Source organism: Aphis gossypii, chromosome 2, assembly GCF_020184175.1.
Source record: "Aphis gossypii isolate Hap1 chromosome 2, ASM2018417v2, whole genome shotgun sequence".
NCBI classification, from domain to species: domain Eukaryota; kingdom Metazoa; phylum Arthropoda; class Insecta; order Hemiptera; family Aphididae; genus Aphis; species Aphis gossypii.
Genome location: NC_065531.1, coordinates 31,675,992 through 31,703,060, shown reverse-complemented (window position 1 = coordinate 31,703,060; position 27,069 = coordinate 31,675,992). Strand labels below are relative to the sequence as shown.

The following is a 27,069-nucleotide window of genomic DNA, read 5'->3' as shown; positions in this document are numbered from 1 at the left end:
AATTAACATGTAGTTAGAAGCACGACAACCATCGACCCATCGCAATAAAAAAAGCAAAATAATAATAATGATGATGATTATGATGATTATGATAATGATGATGATATGACAATATAATAATAACGATATATCTCACAAGTATTTATCGTGCTACAAATAACTACTCGGACACGATACAACCAAGTATGGAATACATCAAAGTCCAAGTTAAAAAACACCAAGCTAAATAAAAAAATATTTATTACAGTATGATCACCGGCAATTCTCACCCTCATTGTTTCCTATAATAATACATATTTTATTAATATCCTGATTTTTAAATTTTAAGTATACTTAGCAGTTATAGATTGTCAATTTTTAAAATTTATAAATTAGATATAGGTACATATTATATTTGATGAAAAACCATTATTATTCTTGATACATAAAATTTTATCACTCTTATCACTCAGGAACTACACACTTAAATTTCGATTTCGGTGGATCAATATTTTCAATAAAATTGATCCCTTCATTATTATACATTAATTTTAAAAGAAGAACATTAAGTCACTATACATAGGTACTATAGATATTCATGGTATATATTAATAGGCCTAATTTTACTTAGTCTTTAAGTAAATAACCTACTTAGGTCATTTTAAAATTTTAAAAATCTTAACTGTACATTGTACAAAGATATAAAATAGAAGGGAGTATACATCATGCTTAGTGAATTTCACTCTGCTCGGAATATCTAACATTTCAAATCGTTATTACATCATCCCCTTTTTTAATTGAGGTTCACTGCGAAAAATAACATTTTTCGATTTATTATTGTGCTCGATTCGAACTTCTCGACTTTCGTCACCTGTCAGAAAAATTCGATTGTGCAAACGGCGACAAAAAAAAAAAAAAAAAAAACCATGAACATAATATTATTCATTATACCTACTTATATAACATTGAATAACTACGTTCATTAAAATATATTTAACATAGCCACAGCTACATAATATATGAATATTATATTTCGTCGAACTCCGATTGGGTGATTTTGACATCTAAAGGTAGATCCCTATCATACGTACCTTCATATTATTATATACACTACGTATACTATACACGACACAAGTCAGTCCGAATTACGCCACTCTTAACGGGTTCAGCAGAGTTGTATAAAATATGCAGCTCTGTTAATTCGCGGCGGAACGCCGGCATCAACGCATGGATACGAGCATTACACTATATAGGTACGTATAGGTGAGGTATATAACACGGGTGTCGGTCGCAGATTATTATAAAAACAAAAAAATTACGTACAAAACGGATAAAATTATATTCGTATATAATATTTTATATACCTATAATACACGCGAGCGCGCGTAGTATTCCGCCCACAAACCGGCGCAATGATGACATAATCAATTTCTTGTCTGCCTCTCGATCTAAGCGCTCCGGGCGAATTCCCGCCGCCGAGTGTTTCCCATCCCGTGAACGCGGCCGCCGCGCACGCAGGACCGTATACGTATGTATATATCCAACATATATGCATATAATATATATATAAGTATGTATGTGTGTGTGTACATGTACCTACAGCTCGAGCGAGATGATACAACGCGGTCCGCGGCTCGCCGCCACCCGTTAACGTCCGCGTCCGTCAGTTCTCACGGACCTCAAAGAGGAGCCCACGCGCGTTTTTATTTTATTTTTTATTTTCCCCTGAAATTCTCTCGTGTCAGTCTCGGTGAGAGACATAGCATCCAATTCACCACCGCAGCCCATACAACAACAATAAGAATAAATATGAAATTATATAATAATATAACGATAAAACAAATAAGTACTAGAGCGTTGTTATTATTACTAAGTCACACGATCCAATAAAATATTATAATAATGAATGTATAGTGTATAATATAATATTCATAAACACGAACAACATCACAACAGTGATGATAAGCCGCGAGTACCTATAAATTACCTTTATTTTTGTATCTTAAAAAAACCTGTAAACCATGTGCAGATCTAAGTATACTTATACATATATGTCAGCATAAAATAATACTTAAGAAAAAAAAACACAATTTTAAGATGATAATATAAGATAATATAAAATAAAAATGGTACTGTTATAGCATGGAGAATAAAAATATCAAAATAAATTTACCAGAATAGTCGATCGATTTTTTTTTTAACTGCAAGTAAAATAAAGTTGATGTTCTATATTTTAATTTCACGTAACATGAAGGTAAAAATGCCTGAGTCTATTTTTTAAAGATTAAGTTTCATTTCGTATGGATAAAATGAACTGTACCTCAAAAGGTTATTATGTATCAAAATATTCCGAAAAATATTTTATTTCAAAATATAAAATTAAAAATGTGTGTTGTCATTCAAGCAAGAAACTTTAAAAATTATAACAATAAATATATTACAAAATATATCATTTTATTATGACTGGAAATTATGTAAAAAAAATATTTTCAAAACATTAATAGATTTTGGAATAATGAGTATTGTTCAATAAAAGAATCAACCTGACACTAATCGAATCTACGTAACTTGAAGTGTTTTGGTGCGTTAGCCGTGTTGTACCTACAGACATTATAAATTTACGATGAAAGTAAAACGAATATATTTTATCCACTACAGTACATTGGTTAATTTATAAACTGATTGGATGATATATACACACTATATACATATTTAAGGTGGATAATTTATGGATTGCTGCACGCTATTCATACTTCATATGGGTATAAGGTTTTCATTATAGTTTAATACCCTATTAATATGTACACTTCCTGTTTTTGGATGTTACTCGTAGCATTCATAGATACCTACATTAAAATTAAAGTTATGAGTTATACCAGTTTAAGTTAGGTACCTACCTATCTAAATATGATAGCTATAAGGTTAAATATTGAAACTTAAAATAACTTAATTACATAATCTTATTATGTAAATTTATCATACACATTTAAAAAATGAAAAATTCACCTTTTTCTCGATCAAAGTCAAAGGCATTTCTGATTTAAGGTTGAAAGGTTCATCGTTCTTGTATCTATATATACGTATATTATAATGTATTCTACTAAAAAAAATAACAGCCATAGGTGTGGAAAACTCAATATTATTATTATTTTGCATATCACAACATACAGCGAGTGAATCACAAGACAAGCACTCTTTTTTTCTTAAATATTTCAGTTATTCAAAAACGGATTTTTGAAATTTTTAGACCATAATATTTCCAATTTTTTGATATTTTTACTACTTAAGAAGTGTGTAGATACAAATTTCTGTTTTTTAAATAAGAACGCCTTTTTCTATCCTATCCAGTAAGTTATTTAGAGGGTTATTTCTTCGGATCTATATAACATCAAAATTCAAACAAGTAATTTTTGAGCTGTTTAACTTTTTGAACTGTGGATAATGGCAGATCTTGCTAAATAATAGAGATTCGGAAGAAATGGATATACATGGTTATGACAACTTAAATATATTAATAATTAATATCAATCAACATTTATAATTTGTAAAAATAGTCCAAACTTTAATTAACACTAGATCCAATATTACATCTATTTTATATTTTTGTAAAATTATTTTCAAAGACTTTTATCCTTAGTTAAACATTCTAATATCTTAAAATCTACACTTTCGAATTTTAAATTAGGTACAACATATTTTTTTAAAAGTCATCCAGAAAATAATTTACAGCAAAAAACGAGGAGTTCTCATTTAAAAAACTGAATCTTGTATCACCATTCACCACAGAATATTTCTTAAGAAGTAAAATACATTCTCAAGAATTTAAAAATACATATTGAAAATTCCAAATATCAAAGTTTAAATAAATATACTATTTAAAGAAAAAAATAGGGGTGGACATGTTTGATAAATCAACCTGTATATTATTTTCACTCTTGCTCTTTTTCAATAACAAAAATAATTTTAACAATTTAATTGGCCTTATGTAACCGTATATAGTACACATAAAACATAATCATAAATGAGCGTAGGTACCTACAAACACTGCAGTGGCGGGCGCATACGTGAGCTCGAGCGCACAGTAAAATGCGAAGCTCTCTACCGGGTAGTGGCGCGGGCGAAGCGATGGGGAAAAAATGGCAAACCATGTGAATATGTGTGTGTATGTCGTGTTGAAGAAGAATGCGGTCCTGGTTGGCCGGTTTGTCCCGATAAACGTCTTCTTTGATCTATTTCCAACGTACCTATACATAATATTACATATAGTCTCTCTGCACCAGGCTCTCAAGAGTGTATTTTATTAGATTTTTCCCCCCCGCGCTGTTTATTATACGATCTGTACTCGCATATATCTATACACACACTCACACATACATTACATACATATATGTGTATACAGCGGTATACGAGAAGCGCTCGGTATCATATTTCTCTACGGGCAACTTATAATATATATATAATGCGTATATAATATATTATAATACGACGACGAAAAATAAATAAAGAAAAAATGCCCGAGCGCGGCGTTATATAGTTATTGTTATCGTATGTATACCTAATAATAAAAATAATAATATATATATATAGACACTATATATTTGTAATATGCCTTTGCTTCAGCGCTGAGCGAGCGTACCAAACCGTATGAACGGTCGTGGCGGTGGTGGATATACATATTACATTACTGTTGTGATAGGACAACAAATCCCTTCCTCGTGAAAATTACACCAAAGCCCTATATATTTATACATTATACATATATGTCTATACCCTCGTGCGACTGTAATTCACCCGAGGAATGCTGAATAAATACACATCGTATATTATATTATACAAAGGTATATAACGTGACGCTAAATTTTCTTACCTGTGGTGCGGAAACTTTCTGAGAAAAGTAATTTTTATAGATACTAAATCGCATTCTTTTATCCTATAGTGTCTTATCATCAGTAAGCAAATTATTTATTCACACACTGGATTATGAAATTAAATATAGAAACGTAATAATTATTAATTATTAACATATATATTATGTTACATAGGTAGGTGCCTACCTTAATATGCAATAAATTAAATGCCTTGTAAACACCGAGTAAAATGTAGATAGATAGAAAAAATGAATTTTTAATCTCACAAGGATTTTCTAAAGCTCTAAAGTACTTCAATATTTCAATGAATAAAAATGATCTATTTTAAAAATAAACATTAATAAATAATTCAATCGACTTTAAGAGACAAACTAAACATCTGAGTACTAACTACTGAGTGTAGAAAGCTAATAGTAACATTTTTATTAAATATAATTAAGTATAGGTACTTCATGTCTATATTTAAGTGTGTTAAAAAAAAAATTATAAAATTAAATCAAATATAATATATACTGTATAATTTTATTCTTGTAATATTTTATAGTTAAGACAATGAAACTATTAAAATATATGCATCTATAATACATCGATTATATTTTCTTGATATTATAACATTCACAAATTAGAATACTTATTTAAGATATCTAGTCGATTTAAAATCGTGGATTTCTGTTGACATAATGTAATTAAAATGCATTCATTCATATTTACACGATGTATTTGATCCGATAACACCTTTAGAGTCAAATATCAATATTCAACAAGCCCAAAAAACGCAGGTGTCAAAGTACATAACTAAGATTCGTGTCTCAATAAAAGATAATATATAGGCATTGATAACTTTATATACAAAATAAAGATTTATTCATATTATATTTTAACAAAATATTAAAGTAAATTATTCAAGAAAAATATTAAGTACATAAAGAAAATTTGAATCATAATAAATATTTTAATCTCACCATATTTTAAAATATTATAAATATTTTGCATGAATAAAAAGCTATATCTAGGTATTTTTTATTTAAAAAAAATAAACCAGGATATTCAATTAAAATTTAAAAAATTTAAATATTTACATTTAGACGATTATGTTAATATTAAAACATCACATTTTCGTATACACCAAATTCAAACCATAATAAAATGTAAACGTTTACATTAAATAAATATAGGTATATGCATTTTGTTTTAATTTTATTAAACACTCATTCTCGTTGATAAAATAAATTATAAATTTATATATTATTTTTTATAAATTAAGAGATGGTTATTTAGAAATTAATTAATTAATTAAAACATTTAAAAGGAATTAGTCAATCTAACAAGCTGTAAAGTACTTTAATATTAAATTGTTATCATAAAATAAAATATATAAACAACAAGAGGCATATCTATATCATATAATATTTGCTAATTGTCATACTATCATTAGTACTTTTTACATAATCGATAATAAATACATTTAACGATTGATTAGACACAGCACTTTTTATACAATCATTCTAAAATTCTAGATAACTCCACCAGAAACTACTCATATATTACCTCACATGACTCATAAAACGTCATTTTCTTGCTCACAATAACCATTTGTCTAAACTGAATCATTGAGTTAAAAATAATTACTCAATTTATACGCAACATATACATGTAAAAATTATAGATGCAAAAAAATGGCACACGCGTGTTTTGGTTACTAAGCCATCATTATCAGCGATGATTGACTAATTCAAATCCTTATTTGATAAATAAACCGAACTACGTGTATAGTATTTTAATGTTTCGTATTCATATGAGTGTATCAGGAAGATTGGTATGTATAACTACTGTGTAAAATTGTCAACTCCTCTATAGTATAGATAGGTATTAAATATACGCACTGAAATACTTAAGCAGAAATAGGTATCTGTTACATACTGAATCCTTGAATTCATAACTATTGTTTTTACTTTTCATGTATATCAAAATATGTAGATAATAAAAATATATGTTATACAAATATTGTGTTGTAGGCATGCTTACACTGATACTTACCCATACAGTCATGTACTGTTGTTTTGTTTCAAATTATTGCTTCACACGTGTAGGTGCCCATACATAGTAAATATAGGTAACAAAACGCATTTAGGTGCGTGTATGCATCATTAATGCATTTGATTTGGACAAGTGTCAATCACGTACGTTTGTATTTCCTAAAAACCCATTAACAGCGAGCGACCGCCGCGTAGTGTAGTGTTGTGTCATTTATATTTTTTTTTTATTCGGGTAGGTAACTACCTATATGCAGTATGCACTGCGCTATATCACAATAAATATATACATTTCATCGGCCCGTCCACTTAATGGTCCAAAACCGATATTTATGGTTTTGTATTGTGTATGATATATTACATTACAGCGCCGAAGGTTGGAGACTACTATTTCTTTCGAATTTTTTTTTTTTTTTGATTTTACAACATCATCAATCGGCTTTTGCCCATTTCCCGAACACGTTCCCACGGCTGATATTAGGTGTCAGCACTTCATTTATTTTCTAAACGAAAATAAAAATAGTCTTATTATAAAACAGGCATAAACGGTATAGTATATATGATCGCTGTATAATGCATAATGCACTAGTGTAATATAATATATCTGTATATTATAATATGTGCCTGTAATGATGTGATGCCTTAATTGTTACCTATTTAAAAAATAATAAATGTTCATTTTATAACATTGCCTCGGACCATATTTTATACACACACGAGGATTATAAATTATAATATAAGTATTACATATACCTACAGCATACATCAGTTTTAAAACGCTCTACAGGAACTCGGTACTAGTACAGACAACATATAGGAATAGACGAAATGGATATTCGAAAACGAATACCTATAGTTTTTCCACTACAGTCTCCTAATGGAAATGCTGTTTTTTATTTAGTTTAGTATCCCTGGCTTATACTCGTAAGCTAAACGTTATTATTATAAACTGCAGGATTGCATTCATAGCTCTACACAAGCCAGATCTAAGATAATTTTCAAAGGTAATTTCGATGTCACCATTTAGCCATAGTCATTAAATATTTTCTAATAATATAATAATAAAGGTTAAAAAAAAATAATAAATTTTTAGGGCTGCGCTTTAGTAGTTCATAAACTACTGTATATTAAGGCTCGTTTCATACTAAACCTCACTATTTATTTAAAAAAACAAATTGGAAGTTAAAAAAAAAAATGAAATTTCCCCATTAAATTTTATAACAAACGTTTCATTTAAATCTATTATTACCATATTATGACAAAATGTAAAAATATGAATTTTTTTATTATTTAAATTATATTATACCATACTTGAATTGAACTAATAACTATTATTGCTATATGACAACCTACACCATGGATTTCGTATATTGATATGAATGATATGATGACAATAAATTATGATGTATGAAAGTTATATTATAAATTAAAAAAAATATCGATGTGTTTTTTTTTTTATTAACATATTGATATCGATTGTATCGATATTTTAAGGACATAATTAGGTTATAAAAAAAGTATAGGTACCGTATGTACCGTACCTAAATAAGCTATGACCCTTTTTAAATCTTTTTTTTTTACGGGACACAACTCATCTACTGATAATAATTTGGACACAAGTAGTAGTATAATGCTTCCATTTTTAGTATATTTCATTATAATTTTCATAATTTTTAAATGATTTAATCATAAAGGTATTAGGTAATTAATAATCGTAGTATATAAAATATAATGAGATATTATATATGTTATGCCTTTTAAATATGAAATGTAGTAGTTTCTACTATCATATTGTTGTAGCCTGTAGGTACTATTTTTGTTAAAAATCTGTCAATCTAGATCGACAATATTTTAATTTTTTTTTTGTTTAGACGTTTCCTGCGCAGTTAGCTGAGAATAAAATAATTAATAAACTATGGCCAGATTGAAATTTTTTAAATAATTATAATAAAAGCCCAGATTGACTGATAGCATACTCCAATTTGAACATGAAATAGTCTATTTGCAGCTTCTATGTAATTATTATAGTAGGAATTCAAAACTCTTTTATGAGTCCCGCTATATTAACTATTGACTTACCTACTAATTTATTACGAGTTGTGTCACTAGATGAGAACATACAAGCGATGAGTATATAGGTCTTAAAATAAGATAAAATAAATAACTAAAATTCAATAATGATATATTAATGATAACATAAAGTAAGTTAGGTTAATACACAATACCACGGTGAATTTAAAGTTACTATTGAGTGTACCTATACATACATTTATCGACCACTTCGAAATGGCCGTTTTAATTATCTATCTTCTTCTGGAATATACGTTACTTACACAGCATTGTATTATTGTCACTATGTACTATATAATTATATAGGTTTTTGCAAAAAAACTTAGGTCGAAATTTAATACTTGAAATAATTTCCAAAATATATTTTTGAGATGTGAAAGTCACACAATTTTTTTCCATACAGCATAATGCAGAGGTTCGTCATAATATATACATACATAAGTACTTTGTGCATCTTTTCCGGTTTGCTGTAGAATTTTTTTTATTCATATTTACAATACAGCACACCGAATTTGTGATGCATCACGAATCGTACTCATTTAAACCTACGTGAAAAAAGGCAATATTTCAGGTTTTACCCGCCACGACTTCCGCCCAGATGAGTCTACCGCGGCTGAGTATAATAATATGATTCATGGTATACATCGCGTATACATGTGTAACGGCGTAACGCACGCCCGCCGTTGACGCAATCGTATATACGCGCGCACGTACCCATTATACGTACCTCTAATATACGCGTATAATAGGTAAGTATAGACTATACGCGAAACGCCGCGTGAGATCATTGACGAGTTAATAGCCTTCGGAGGAGTGTGTAGTATGAATGGAGTAAATATAAATATGTATAGTATCTAATAATATAATATTATACTAGTACCTAAATGGCTATATATAAAATTATGAATAAGAAAGATAACCGAAAAACATAAAAAAAAAATAAAATAAACCGTCAATATTTGAGTTACCGCGGCGATATTCGGACGGGTGAGCGCGCGTATAATATACCATGGTCTGTATCGTATAGAAACGTATATATAGGTATACAACATTCGCATCACCGGAAACCGGACGACGGACAAACCGGATTTTGGGTTTTGCATATTAATGAGCGCGTACCGTTTTTAATTCTATAATAATATTATATTTAATTTCTGTCTGCTCTCTCTCGCTCTCTCTCTCTATCTCTGTCTCTGTCTCTGTCTCTCTCGTACACGGCTTATTATTGTAATGCGCGTACACGCGGGTCGCACCCACGCATTACCACGCGTAGAGACGTATCATTAACCGCCACGACGTTCTGTATAAAATATATAGGATGAACATAATAATAAACGCCTATTTCCTATGTACGTAAATCTAAGCCACATACACGGACACACGCTCATTATATATCCTCCGCGTATTGTTGTGGTCTTGACTTAATGAATAATGTAAAAAATTAATAAGGGGTTTTCGTGTAACGGCGTCACGCCTATGCTAAACGTCATATATATTGGTATACCCATATATACCACGCGTGCGCCGCCCGGTAATGTTCCCATATTACCTGTATGATGTGTTTACGTGCAGGTACCTATATATAACATTACACGCACGCGGTATATATTATTATATTATGGCATCATGAAAGGGTATTCCTATCCGTCACATTTAGGTACCCATATCGCTCGGCCGTCTGCGTTATTTTATAGTTATTTTATTATAATGTTATATTGTTGCTTTTTCGATTAAAATTAATTTAAACACGACAAAAATCGTAATATTATTTTCATTCGCCGACGTGTAGGATGTCAACCGCGGCGATTTACGGTCACAATAGCTGCGAGTTCGGCGGGCGATCGGTCGTCCATCGGTGTATTACAATACAATATAGTTCATTATAATATTATAATAATTAATAGTACGTATTGTACCTGTGCATAATATATATTATAAATTTATTAATGCACGTCCGGATTTTAATGCGAGGCTTATTTTCCTTTTATCATTTCGTATGTGCATTATTAAAGTATAATATATTATTAATACCTACGTAGTACCAATTTGTTTTAATTGTCTATTAGACACGTACGTCGTACATATATGAGTATACCAACTCTACCGCAGTAGTAACCAAAACATTGCAGACTTAAAGTTAAAAAAAGGGTCATCAAATCATACTACATTTAACTATCGTATAATGGTACTTATTGAAGATTTTAATATATGATGCAAAAGAGGGGAGGTAATTTGGCTGAAAATTTGAATTTTATCCTCAGAGTCCAACGTTAAAAATTGTTTTTCATTATTGTAATCGTCGTTTTTAAAATACCTCGTGTGTCACAAGCTTTAAAATATGTCTAAAGAGTAAAGATACACGAATAACTAGCCCATCCAACTCCAGTGTTACTGTATTAGTACTTATTATTATTATTATTATTATTATACCACAAGATGCATCGACGCATCGTAATTCGTGCCCGGTGGCACGCTTTTAAAGTGTATACATATAAAAAAAACTCGTTTACAAGTTGTAAAACGTCCAAAAACCTCATTTTTTTATGTATCCACATACAGTGATATAATTTTATTATACCATAATGTATAAAGGATTAATTTATAATATTATGATTATTAACAATCGTAATTATATGCATTTAAACACAATTTCAGAGTTGTAATTAATTCCAGAATCAAACCCCTCGGGGTTGTAGTTATCGAGCATGTTGAATTAACAATATAGTGTCGAATCTACAAGAAACAAGAATAACACATCTTGGAAAATGAAGATAATAATATTAATAAGTTATCAAACAGCTAAAATTATTAGGTTAATAATATAATGGAAGAATATGTATATAAATATAATACACTTTTTCTTTAAATTTTCATTTCATAAAATATATACATGGTATTTAAATTTTATAAAAATATATAATATGAATAGATATTAAATAATTATACCTGACATTAACAGTTTTATATTTATAAATTATGCCACTGTATTTTTATTTGAAAAAGTTACAAATTATTATTAGAAGAAAAACTAATATTAATTAATAATTATAAAAATACATAAATACATTGCAAAGTAAAAGAAAAAAATATTATTTTATTTTATTTATTGATAAATTATAAAAATTATAAAAATTGTAAAAGTAAATCTTAAAATACAAATTACAATAACAATTGAAAATTAAAATATGTAAGTATTTTTTTCTTATAATTTATAAAAATTTTCCAAGAATATGCATATATTATTATATATTATATATATTATTATATTATATTGCATATATTGGTATACACAACAAAACAAACTGTTTAAGGAACAATTATATTGGTAGAAAATAACCAAGCTGATAATGTACCTACAGCAGAACATTTTGTTGTCATTACAATACTCAGTTAACAATAATTTAAATGTAACTCCTACCGAACATTTGGCCGTCACGAGAGCAACCAAAAAACTTGGTTGCGGGAGTCATATTCTGACTACAATTACCAAATATTTTTTTCCGTGTGATGGAAAAACTTAGTAAATTCATTGACCACTAAGATATTTTCAAATAGTTAAAAAAAATCTCTATTGAACTGTCCACATTTTTTTTATGAATAATTTAAGAACTGCTTGAACTTTAAATGGTTATAAAAAAATGTGAGATAAATATAAAATAGATACAGTAAATACTAATTTAAATATTCAATGGACATTTCAAATGTCCTCAGTTATTCATATAATACTATAATACCTATATATGAATTAAAACAAAAAACTAAATAAATTTTGTCGAAAACTAATTTAACCTAACATCTCTATTTTCCTCTGATTTTAGATTCTGAACGAAGTGATGAATGAATCAACACTGATGAATGTTCTTTTACTTCTGAAGACATTTATTCATCTAGGAAAAAGCTCTGATCGTTAAGATGTATAAGTTTCTGGTAGAAAATTGTTGTTTTAACTTTGAGAGATAAAGATTGAAAATCATTTGTTAAAATTGTATTAAAATAATTGTTTGGTAACAGATGTTTCTTCTATACCTAGCTATATTTATATATAAAATGTAACGAATAATAAAAAACAATTTAAAACGATTTAACTATAACTGATTACTTTCTATTTTTTAGATATTAATTTACAGACGATGAACACTTTCCTATTCAATATTCACTTACAAATAAATATCTTTAAGTGGTTTTATACATAGACTATAAGTGTATGCGCAGTCGCCAGGCATTTGTACAAATATACGTGTTTTATTTTTACAATATAATATATTAAACGATGTACTTTCTGAGTTCCAAGTCCTAAATTGCTGCATGTGAACTACATGAATGTTATGTAAATAATATGTATACCTACGAAATGTACTTTTTGTTTACTTTGTGTAAAAAAAATATGTGTTAGTTTTATAATGATTTATACTTTTTATTATTGTTTGAAATCAGTTGTCGATAATATGTTAACTTTATACAACTACGTTTAAGAGTTGTATACTTACCTATAATACTATTGTCTTTAGTGATTCAAAATGATTTCAAATTTAAATAACCTAAGAAAAAGCTATACGTCTTTGTATATATAATAATATGTATATAACTTTTAATTTCAAGATTTATTACTTATGATTTACAACGTCTGTAGGTGCTTTATTATCAGTTGTATAACGTATAAACTAGTCGCAACCCTCGCAGGCATTAAATCTTGATGTACATAATAATACGTGCAATCTTTTTCAATGAGCAATAACAATTTGAAAAATTAATTTTTACAGCCTACATTATACTATTTCAGAATTAATTGTTTTATAATAATAACATTAATAAACCATTGTATATATGGTACCTACTCTATTACTGCGTATTATTGCAGAATGCTTGTGGTGGAGTGAACTACTAAAGACACACATTTTATACGAGTTTTACCTTTTGCAGATTCGTTTTACAATTGTTTTGACAATAACTTTTTCGTATTATAATTGCACTTGTCCATGTTTATGAGCCATGATGAGCGTATATATTATGATGAAGTAAACAAACATATACACGAGAATGTTATGTACACCAATGACAATTATCTCTTCATTAATATTCATGGATGCTCGTGAGAATATCCGTCAAACCAAGTTTCCAGGCATCTATTGATTTGACCGTCTATTCAATATTTGAACAATTATTATCACCTCCCTATTACATGGGTAATCTATATGTGCACACTGCACATATTATGTAGGCACCTACCTATAACTATTACTTATGTAAGTTACAAAGGTGACGAAATCATTTGAATATATTTGACTACTGGCCATAATTTAATTGTATTATAGGTATACCTATATTGGTATTAATAAGTATAAGAGATTAGTAATGATTTTTAATATTTATCGTTTTATAAAAAAATATGTTTATATAATATATAGTGAAAACTCTTTTAAATTTTGTTTTGCCAAGCCCTCGCTGTATTTATATAATGGTGCCTACAGCATTTGAAACCCTACGAGAATAGTAAATATATAAATAGCAATAAACTAATATAATATGACCTAACATTTTTCATTTATTTTATTATTTTAAGATTTTTGATAACTCATTTTGTTAATAGATTAGGTTATACCAATGATTATAAATACTTTTTATATAGATATACCTACTCTGTAAGCGAAGCAACGTATTGATTTTAGATATATTTTTTTTTTATTTCTTATGTGTCTGGAGACATCTTTTAGTAGAAAAGTCTTCTGATTGTAAACTTAAATGAAGGTTTCTAAAAGGAAATTAAATCTAGTTAGTACTTACGGGATATAAAAATATAAAATAGGTACTCTGCAATACCTATACTTTTTGAAAAAATTGTGAAAAAAATATTTAAAAAAAATGGTTAACTTTAAATACATTAAAATAGTTCTTAGAAACATAATACATATTCTTAGTAATCAAAAAGCCAAACGTCTTGATTTTTTATTTCTATAGATGTCCTTAAAAAATTTTACTCAGTTAAAAAACTTAAACATTTAATAAAAATATCCTGAGAAGTTTTAATACTGGAATAACAAAAAATTGAGTGTAGGCAAATCCGAAATAATTTTTATGAGTTTGAAGATAAAATATTTATTGATGAATATAAAAATTAATTTTATTGAAAAATAACTGTAAAAAAAATCCAGATTTTCCTCATTTTTTTCAATTATTAAGAAATTTAATAGGAAAATAATAATATAGAATACCTTAAATTTATAATTCTAAGTAGAAACAGTATACGTACGCTCATTTCATAAATAGTTAAATGAAAATACTAATCGATTGGAAAAATATATAATAAACAGAAATTCCAAAATGATTGGCTCAAAAAATAACTAATTTTTAAAGGTATACTAGAATACTTTGTTCAATGAATTTAGAAATTGAATATTTCTACTCCTTATATCTAGAGCTATAATAATCAGTTACAAATTATTAAGTTATGCATTTTTTATTAAATGATTAATGAAAATATAAAATTCAACTACGAAACCACATGCTTAAATGTTATTGTTTAACAACGACATTACTTTAGTATAAAATTATCAGGATTTATTTTTATGTATAATATATAAGATCGTTTAAAATAATTGCAATAATGTTAAAACTGTTAAAAATAATGATAATAGCAATTACCAGCTACTTCAATAATATATCAATACACACTATAATTAATCATATTCTTTAATTTACTAATGCGGGTGATGATAAGCAATGACTAATAAAAAAATATATTATAAAACTTTCGAAAAACGACTCATTTACAAAGCAACCAATAGTCACATTGTTGTGAACATGACAAATTCAAATACACAAATTTTAAATTTCTTTAAGATATCTTTAAATTATTATTGTATATGTATATTGGCTATTCCTAGACCCACATAATTAAAATAATTTAATCTAAAATTTATGCTATTAGCTTTAATAATAGATTAAGTTCAGCCATTATCAAACTTAAAGGTAAGAATATTATCTAGATCATCTCTTAGGCATTTAACGATATTTTAATTTTAAAGTGAGCCACGAACATTTTAAAGTTTAAATATTTTACATAACTATAACTCTTAGTCCTCTTAACGAATAATCTTTGTAAAAAATCGCAAGGGTATAATAAGTGGCAATCAATAATACATACTAGTACCTACCTGCTGGCTAGTGCCTACCACAAGTATGTTATCAGTACTAATTTTATGGTTTATTATTTCATGTCACATTTTCGAAACAATTTTAATGAAATATTTAAATATGATAATATATACAATATAATGTATACAATTAAAAATAATATTACTTACCTTTAAGTTTTTTAAAAAAAAAAAAAACATTTTAAAAACTGTGATTTTTTGTTTTATCTGAAAACATATTACATATAGTACCATATTATATATTAATATAACATCAAAATATGCACCAATTAGTTATGCTACTGATTGCAGTAGTGTATGAAAGGAATACCTAGTGTTTTAATCTCAATCACCCGAAATTTTGGTCTCGATATTTCTTATTAAAAAAGCATTTTGTTTTTTATTACTTGTATTATTTCATAATAACCCAACCCTATTTGTTATTCGTCCGGAAATAATACTGTAATCTATAGTGGTGTCAAGTATGTATTTTAACTATAGGCCATAGGCCTACAGGCCTGTACAGGGCTGTAGGACTTACATATATTTGATAAGAACGGCGTATTTTGTGACCAAAATCTTTAAATTTTGATTGAGATTATGTAGTTATAGTAATTTATCAACTAAATTTAAAATAATTAGAGCTGGACGGTACCGATACCCGATATTGGTACTAACGGTTTAAAGAAGATTTAAGATTTAATTTTTTTGTTATTGACAATTTTGTTCTATTTTTTACTAATTTTTATACAATTTAGTATTTACTATTCTATTATTATATTATTATTAATTAAAAGAATATGTAAAATTATTTATCGTTGCTGAAATCTAATATGTTTTGTTATGTCACATGATTTAAATTATACATCGGATTCTATATCAGGTATCGGTTTTTGAAAAATATATCGGGTTTTTAAGTTTTTTATATCGGTTTATGAAAAAATAATATCGTATCGTTTATCAATTTAATATCTGCAGTATAAATCGGATTATCGGGTATCAGAAAAAAGTGCTATCGGCTCAGCTCTAAAAATAATATATAAATTATGTTTTCGTATAAAATAATATAATTAAAAATGTTATTAAAGTTGGTTAAATTTTAAAATAATCATGTTAGACCGAAGGGTTGTATAAATGTTAACGCCGAACCTCGGGTCAGAATTATTGTATTGAATATATATGATTATTGGTTTATTAATGCTTTCAATAGTAATTTATACATTACGATTACGTGGTACACTCTAAGTCTCGAAACTTACTAAACAGCAGAGCTAGTTTCACTCTTTTTGTCTACTACACAATATACACACACAAATTAGTATTTCTAATTTTATTTTCCTGTTGCACATCTTCAAATATACTATACACATAAATTATTTTTTAATTACTTTAAGCTTTATGCTTTTATGCAACTTAATTGTATATTATCATTTTTTAAATTGTATATTAGTACCTAGTTCATAACTTTATACCTCAACTCAAACTATTATAGCTTACAAAAAATACTTAAATAAACCAATTATAAAAAGTTGTGAACTTTGTAACAAACATTTGAAGGTGATTATAATTTACATTCAATAATGTATTCATATATATATTATATAGAATCAGGTAGCCTGATAACCCGGGATATGATTAAACCAATTGTAATAGATAAAATAATTAATATTGGCATACAAAAAGATGTATACCTAAGGATAAAAAAACAAATTAACAACGTTGTTTATCATTTACAAATAAATTATATATATATATATTTTTTTTTATCAACACATAATATGATACAGACAAATTAAAACTTTAATATATCTAATAATGTCTAACAATAACTGGTTACATATTTACAAAATTTCAAATCATATTAGTTAATATATAATTATAATCAAATTATAAATTTATATATATATACGTATAAGAAAAAAAACAATAACACATTTTTTTTTATCTTATTAAATGGTAATATTGTTTACAGTAGGATAAACCCACTTTTTTAGAACATTAAACATTTCAAAAGATATTTCTTATATTGTAATTTGCCAAACTTGCGAATTTCAAGTAAGAAATTATTAAGGAACATTCAAAGAAAAATTTTGCTTGAAGAATTACTTTGTGAATAGCTTTTATACTTGAATTTCATATAAATAGACTATTCTACAAAATAATATTACATTGGTAGGTATGTCTCATTTTATTAACGTCTTACAATAAAAATATTAGGAATATAATATTGATTTGTACGACCTTTTATGTAACTTAAAATAACATACATTGTTAATAAATTATTAATTGATTTACATTTAAAAACAATAAATTCAAAAATTGTTCTCGAGTTTTTTTCAAAACTACATATTTTTTAATTTAAAAAGTAAAAAAATTGACCAGTCTGCTCAAAATTATAAACTTATTAGTACTACAACTTAACAACTACCTAGTTAATGTCTGTCTATCTACATTTACTTCATTACAACAATTTGCCAATAATTTAGCATATCACAATTTTTTCAAAGCTGCAATGCGTACCCAGCTCTGTAATTTGGACTATGAGTTGATCTGTATTGGAAAAATAAAAACCATAAACAAAAGAAGTCCGAGAGAAAAATTAAAATTAAATAAAAAAAATTAAAAATATTGAAGAATAACATTTGATAATTATATGTGGTATATAGTACACACAATTAGATCATATTTAGATTAATGAAAATTGATTTTTTAGAGAGATCATTCATAAGTATAAGATAGAAATAAGTCTATGTGAGATGTGACCTCAAACCGGTATTAGTAAAACAAGCGACCATGCCGTATTATTATATTAATAACGTGAATAGGTAAATTATGAACCGAATTCTTTTGTTTTATTATTTTTTTTTTTACATTTGAAACTATTAAAATAGAGAAGAATAAAATAGTATGGCTTACAATATACAGTAAGAAAGGAGGCCTATAAAAGATTTTGTTTTTTTTAGATAGGTAGATTTTATAAATAAGGGTTGTCTTGAAGAATCCGTAGTTCACCTTGAGTGGCCACATCTATAAAAAAAAATAAAAAAATAGCGAAAAATCCAAAACCCAATGTTAATAACAGACAAGAATGGTTGTTTTTATTTTGTTTTATTTATTTAAACTTTTTTTTAAATTAAATTAAATTAAATTATTGGTTATTGTTAAAATATATTAAGATATTAAATCAAATTAACATCTTAATAGGAAAATTTAACAGGCAATGTGTCGACGTGTTTTAAAACGGTAATAAGTATAGAACGTGAAAATACAAGAGGATAATAATATATAGAACAAGAATTGAAATAAGTGAAAAGATCGCCTATACTTAGAACGCAGACTTATATAGTAATAATAAAATCAACCACCGTAGTAATATAGCAATACCATACACGGAGTTTGTATATAACATCACTGAATGTTTGTAATTATGTAATTATACTCTAAAAATATAGTTGTATGTTGTATAATAGGTATATATTTAGGAAGTATTATAAGTATACAAAATGAACGCAACTAATTTCTGAAGTCAATTTCGTTCTCTGTCAGTTAGTGTCATATTATTATCAAGAAAAATATTGTGCATAGATGCAAAATGCATATGGTATTTTTATTTTTCGTAATATACAGCATCATACATATTGTTCTATTTCTTATACCTTATTAAAGCAAATGTTAATAGAATTTTAGTGATTATGAACTTATTAAATAGGTAGGTACATAGTTAATTAATGTATTGGTATACGCTTGACTCCAAAAATTACGTTAAAAGTTCATTTTGTATTATATATATTAACATTGTTTTATGTAACAAAATATATAACATAAGTGAGTATAAGTAAAAATATTTTCTCGTCATCTGCGGATTCCCGGTCACGAAGATGGTCTTTTGACTACAGCAACCGTGGTTAGCAATATAATATATATAATAAACCCATGATGAAATCGAAATTCAAGAATTTTTCGATTGTGAAAAAAATTCATACAAATCCCGATAGAAGAAGTTAGCTTTCACAACCTCGAATCCGACAATGATGGCGACAATATTAATGTAGGTACACAACAGTATTAATGCGAAGTAGTATACAGTAAATATTATGTATATAAATAATATAGTATATATAGAGTAATATAAGTATAGTATAGTAGTAGCAGTGGTATAGTATAGTGATAGTTTATATATATATATACAAATAATGTGTGTATTATAGGTAGGTACTATAATATATACATAATACAAGTAGATAGTATTATATATGATATACAGGGACTCAATGCGATTTCGACACTGACCTGTGTTGTTGCAGGCTGTCCTGCCGTTTGAACGATTTGTAGCACATCTCGCACCGGTAGTTGACCGTTGGCATATGGTTGCGTTCGTGTATAAGCAGCGAATAATGTTTGTTGAACGTCCGGTTGCAGTATTTGCACACAAACTCCATTTTGACCCTTTTGGGCCGGAGCCTGTGGTTCTCCGAGTCTAGCTGTATTACCGCGTACATGGTCGAGCCGCTGCAGCGTTCTCGCCTGGTGCTCCACGAGCTGATTATACGATAAAACAGAAGTCTGATGACGGTGGCGACTCAAACCGAGTCTCGGTCGTCGCGATGAGAACGGGACGAGTAAGTAACTCAGGTGAGCAATATACAATTGTAATAATTTGTATGGCGAGTGGTTTCCAATAGTCAACACGTGTAGTGATCTATATACGTGTACGTATATATCTATTACAGGCGATTACGAGTTATAGTATGGTGATGACGATGACGACAACAACAAAACTCTGCAAAAACAACATAAGAGCGAAATGAAAGTTATTGTATTTATATTATAATACATTGTACTAACACATATTACAATATTATTATATATTATTATTTATAACCAATGGGTTTTTGGCGGTTACACGTGCGTCAAAAAAAAAACAACTAAATACTACACAATACAATATATGAACGATAACAATAGCCGGGTGGCGTTCAAGGATTTTGAGTAGGAGTTTGCGAAATCAGACAGAAATGCCGACAATTACGTACTTATATGCACCGCAATGACGCGCCGCCTACCTGAAGCGGACCACGTACTGCAGTGATGACCGACTTGTTGCGGCACGGGTTTAATTCAAGGCGCTCTACAAAAATGGAGCTTTGACTGCGGTAAAGGTAACTGATATTGATAGAAAATAAAAATGAAAACAAAAAAAAATAGATAAATCGTATTTATATTTTTTGCACGCAGACGCGACAGGTGTGGTGGATTTGAACACCCACGGTAAAGAGGAAAAAATATTAATACATACAACTACAGAAGACCAACAAAAAAGTCAACACAAAAAAATGAAAGGTGTTCAAAAATAATAACCCAATACCATATTATATCAACGGGTATATGGTCGCTAGCGGTGGATATTACAATATACCTAAATGATACAGAATAGATCGTAATACACGCGAAAAACGTTAGGTTAAATTAATGGTATACCTAAATGGTAACACTATAATACTTGCAGGCAATAACCAACAAATAAAAAACAATGTTCATCTACGAATTAACTACCCCGACGAGAACTTAGTACACTAGCTAGATCGAACCGATCGCGAAGAGAAGAAATAATAATTAATACCTAATGATAAAATGTATGTAATAATATACAATGATATGATTTAGTTAATACCAATGCGGTTATTAAACGTTAGAAAATTTTCCGACCGGATCGAGGAACGGTCTCATGCGTGTCCGACGGCTGCGGATGTTGTGCGTGGTGAAAAACGATCATGCGAAGGTGAAGAGTAAAGGGGTATAGGCGGAGTCCGGTAGCCGACCGAACACCGGTAGCAGTGGCGGCCGCCATTAATTCGTCCCCACCATCGGTAAACTACTACCGCAGTTACGCGTTTGGTCGGCGTTGAACACCGGTAGTCCATTACATCGTATTTCGCGTGCACCAACCGTAATCAACGGGTTGACAAGACCAAGTTGGCTGCGTACATCACATTCACAATACATAAAATTGTAACCACGCGCACGAATACAAACGATGGGATAATATAATTTATGCCTATTATACACCTCTTATATATTATACAGGTGAAAACGATTACGCAAATATAAAAACTCCAGTCGTCACGACAACGGCGAAGAGGAAAAACCCGAAATCGCTCGGACGAGTAAAAAAAAATTAAATAAAGAAATAAAGAATAGGGGCGAGAAAAAAAATTTAATTTTGAAATAAAATGTTTAATACTTACAAGGCTCGTGTGTATTATATAAACTGTAGGTAGGAATATTATATTTCGTGCACACCGTTATACGCGAATTTACATATAATATAATATTTATATTATTTAATAAAAGTAATATAGATGCACTATATTATATTATTATCATACGACTACGACGGCTATACAATGACGACGACGACGACGAAGAATAAGACGACCGTAGTAAGTGGTGATTATTGCGGAACTCACTGGACTGTAGCACACGAAAGTCAGAAGCGGTCTCACCACACGGCGACGGTCGCGAGTGTGTGTAACGTGCGCGCGCGTACGTGTGTGTGTGTGCGTTCGGCGGCGGCGGCAACAACAGCAGCAGGAGCGGCGGCGGCGGCGGCGGCGGCAGCAACAGCAGCAGAGCGGCAGCAGCGACGAGGACGGAGACGGTAACAACCGGGCGCGGCGGCAGCGTTGTTATATTCAACAACAACGACGACGATGACGACGATGAAGAAGAAGACGACGACGACGATGACGACGGCGGTAGTAGTAGTACACCGCACCGGATCGGCGCGCGCGTTCGGCTGCTCCCCGGGTGCGCTACCCGATCGTCCGCGGCGGCGGGTGCATGGGCGCGAGCAGCCGCGGCCGGGGACCCAATGGGTGCCGTGGGAAACGCACGGAAGCCGGCTCAGGCCACGCCCGTTAGCGTTCTGGTTGGCCACTGGGCGCGCCACCACGCACACCGCAGACGTCGTAACCTACGCGCGAGGCGCGGACCCAGCGGAAACGACGACCGCTCGTGTGTCGCTTGATTGTTTCTTCTCCCGCGCCCTACCCTTATTATGAGCGCCAGTTGTTGCCTCCGACGACGCCGCCTCAACGGTGGCCGACCGGTTTTTCCCCGGGCGGCTACCAAAAGGATACCGCGGTTACGACGGCGCGGGCTCCGCACGGAGGACTTATAATATATTTTTTTATACATACGCACCATAAACTCCGAAAATGATAATAATAATAATAAATACCGAATAAATTATAATAATATTATATATACTACGCAGTATAATGTGCTATGTGTATAATATTATATTATATACTGTATTCGTGATGTTCCTAAACAACACCACAACGCCGCTCTCGAATTATTATTATTAATTTTTTATATAGGTAATAATAAATCGGCTGGATGGGCTAGTTATTCGTGTTTATTTCGGTTGTCCTAAGTTCGTTTTATCTATTTAAGCCTATGTATAATATATAACTGTACTCTATATTAGCATACACGCGGCGTATACTGTATGGTAGTGTTGTACCGAGGAAGCTAAGCGGACTTCAGCCCTTCGCAGACCATCATTGATCATGTAAAAATATAAAATAAATTGTAAATTTTATATAGCATTGAAAACTCGATATACATACTATACATAAATATAGAAAATTCAAAATATACTGTAATACAATATTAATAAATTGCTCATTTAAACTTTGAGTTTAATATTGTCGACGAATTACGAGTTTCGGTTTTGAACATCATACCTATTATTCTTATGAAATTATGATAATTATAGTTCATAAATAAATAAAAAGTTACTCAATCTAAAAAAACAGACATCAATAGATACATATTTCACAATAATACAATTAAAAAATTTTAATAGTAATTAAAACCGCAATCACTTATTAAAAATAATTGGTTGATTAGTTGACACATTTTATCTAGATCCAAATGTTTCCTATAATAAGCTGCTTCTACCAATGCTTAGTTCCTCGAAAATAAGAGACGCAAGGTATGCATGTTTTATGTTTAAAGACAGAACAATCATCAAAAGGAAAATCCGGAAAAATTAAGTATAAGATGTTATACAAAACAAAATAAACCCTATAAAATTATAGATTGATATACTTTTATAATAATGATATTGTAATATCAGAAAAGACAAATATATATAAGACAATTATGTAATTTCATTAAAAGTTTATTCGAAAAAAAAATTTAAGCGATTCAAGAATTGATATTTTTTGTTTTGCCGATAACATTTTTAGCGAAATTTTATTCAAGAAAGATACCCCCTCCCACGGTAAATATGTTCTGGATCCGCGCCTGGGGCCGGTGCGAGCTTGTTGCTGTTTATCAGCTATTATTATATTTTATTAGCTCAAAAACATGCCTATTTTTATATTTTCAGAAAATATATGCACAACAATAGGTATAGGTAATACTAATTAATATCATAACATTAATATCGGGCCCCGTATATAGTTTTATTTCTAAAATTTAAAATTAATACAAATTCTAAAAACAACAACCGATTGGCACTCTTATTTAACATTGATATCAGACTTCAATTAAGAGGACGTTATACCCGCATGTGTTGTCTCTTTCTGTGAATTATAGCTTTGTACGTAAAATATTACAGCTTTAAAATGATAATATCCATAAAAGCATAATATGACATTTCCTAGATTATATTGTTACCTTTAAAATTGATAATTTATAAATTTACTCTAATATTAAAGCTAACATCACAAAATGTGTTTTGCGAACATAAATTTGTTAAAATGTACGTTACTCGTTATAGTAAGACAGAGACAACATATGCGGGTATAACGTCCTCTATACTTAAGAGTTAAGACAGTCGTATATGGTTAACTCGTATACTATTCTGTATTTTGTTAATTTACTTAATAACTATATATAGGCATAATATGGCTATTGGTTATAAATTTAAATTAAATTTTTTCGTGACGTGTTCAGTTTTATTTTAATATGGAAATAATGTCTTAAAAAAAGAAATGTAGGTATAAGGCGGCTCATAACAAACATGCTAAAAAATAAAATAACTGCAAAACACTCAAGAATCGAAAATATGTCTGCTAATATTATAAGTTCAATAAGCACACGAAATTTGAATCAGAGTAATCAAAAAAAAATTTAAAAATTATTTTAACTTAAAGTAATATTAATTTGTAAATATATCGTATAGGTAGGTACCTATATTTTAGATCGATGTATACAATTAACACAACCAGTATTTAAAAATATTTAAATTATAAAATAAGTGATAGGTACCTAAAGGAAAATAGTAATTTGATAAATGTATAAATATTATAGATATTTTTTACGAGCGGTTTTTTTCTCATTCGGGAGGTCAAACTTTTTCCCCCCTCTATTGAAAATTGAAATGACGCCACTGATTTTCCAAATCAAAACTATTGAAAATCTATAATTTTTGAAATTCAATTTCTCGAGAAAAATATATAGTACCTATACCTACTTGATATTGAAAATAAATAAATGACTGCAAATTTGATAAGAAGAAAGAAAAATTTTGAAAATAAAATCAATTGTATAATATTTATATGCTGAATTTTTATACAAAAATAGTCTTTTTTTTGTTATTTAAATTTAAATGTAATATTATTGTGCTAAAATTAAAAAAACTGAACAAACCTATTACATTTTGTTTTATAAATTACTTGCATTTTAATAAACTTGACTATTATGATGTATGGTTGGAGAAATATTTAAAAATATAATAAATTTATTATTATTAATATTACATTACTGCTATAGTGGCTATACTGCTTGAAAAAATGTTAAAAATTAGAAGGTATAAATGTTGTCTTACATTAGGTCTTACCAAAGGTTAGTCGTAGCACTGCAAGCTTCTAGGTTCTAATGTTTTTACTATAATATTATCTTACTTATTTTTTTTAATATACTAACATTGGTTTTGTATAATACAATGTTGTTTAGATAAATCTCACAAGTTAACTATCTATATTTACTATTATTATATTATTAAGTATTTGTGCATCAATATACATATAACTATGAAAAGCAAAAAAAAATTATCCAAAATAGAGATATATAACTACTGTAACTTATTGGCTATAAATATTAAATGATACAATTATTGTTATATTATAGGTTAGCTATATAAAATTGCACGTTTTGTGTAATAGACACAAGCAGTTTATAAATTATATACATACATGCGTAAAAATAAAATAAGTAGAATATGAAAATATTGAAAATAATATAAAATGACTTACATGATTTAAAAAATTGTAGAATCATAATATGATTATAATTTTATATCATAGATGTTTATATTTTTTTCTTGTAAGCCAACCAACTTATAAAATATATTAAACAATATGTAATAAAATATTTAAATTATACACTTGAATATACTATAAAAGATTAATGTGAAGGCCAACTGCCGCCAACATCGCAGTATCAGACTGAACAAGTTGGAAATGCGGTATCTTGGAATAAGTCACGATGAAGACTGTAATAAGTAATAACTAATAATAATAGGTATAGACATGTAGGTATATTTAGAAATGAATCGAGTACGCCCGTATACTACTCTACCGGATTTTTGATCAATACGCGTTTATCTTGATGATTATTTTTATTATACACTATTATATAATAGGTACGTCTTAATATCAATTATAATAATATTATTAGTTATTACTTATTACTTATTACTAATGAAGCATGTCATGTATACAGAAGTTCGAACAATCCTAACATATTATTATTTTAAAATACCACATTGACATTATACTTGGTAGTTGGTAAAACTGAAAGAGTAGATGATAACAAATTTTTTTAGGAGGGGATTAACTTTTTGTCATTGCTTAAGATTTTAAGCCATGCTTTTTGTAATTGAAAAACAGAATGAAATTAAATTGATAATAATAATTTACATGTACCAACTTGAAAATATAAGTTATAGGTAATAACTACGTTATTAAAGGC

General features: G+C 28.8%; 1 protein-coding gene across 4 annotated transcripts; it reads right to left on the bottom strand.

The window, feature by feature from the left end:
• Positions 1–18,422: 18,422 nt before the first annotated feature.
• Positions 18,423–26,582, bottom strand: LOC114131803 (protein drumstick-like). 4 transcript variants are annotated; one of them, XM_050201087.1, is made up of 3 exons: positions 26,352–26,582; positions 20,371–20,860; positions 18,423–18,630 (listed from the first exon to the last, which is right to left on the bottom strand). In XM_050201087.1, the coding sequence occupies exons 2-3, from the start codon at positions 20,577–20,579 to the stop codon at positions 18,582–18,584; spliced, it is 258 nt and encodes an 85-aa protein (XP_050057044.1). In that variant the 5' UTR covers positions 20,580–20,860; positions 26,352–26,582; the 3' UTR covers positions 18,423–18,581. The 4 variants fall into 4 exon arrangements, 3 of the variants coding, with proteins under 3 accessions (XP_050057044.1, XP_050057046.1, XP_050057047.1); XM_050201089.1 differs by lacking the exon at positions 26,352–26,582 and adding an exon at positions 21,752–21,973; XM_050201090.1 differs by lacking the exon at positions 26,352–26,582 and adding an exon at positions 21,559–21,578.
• Positions 26,583–27,069: the final 487 nt, after the last annotated feature.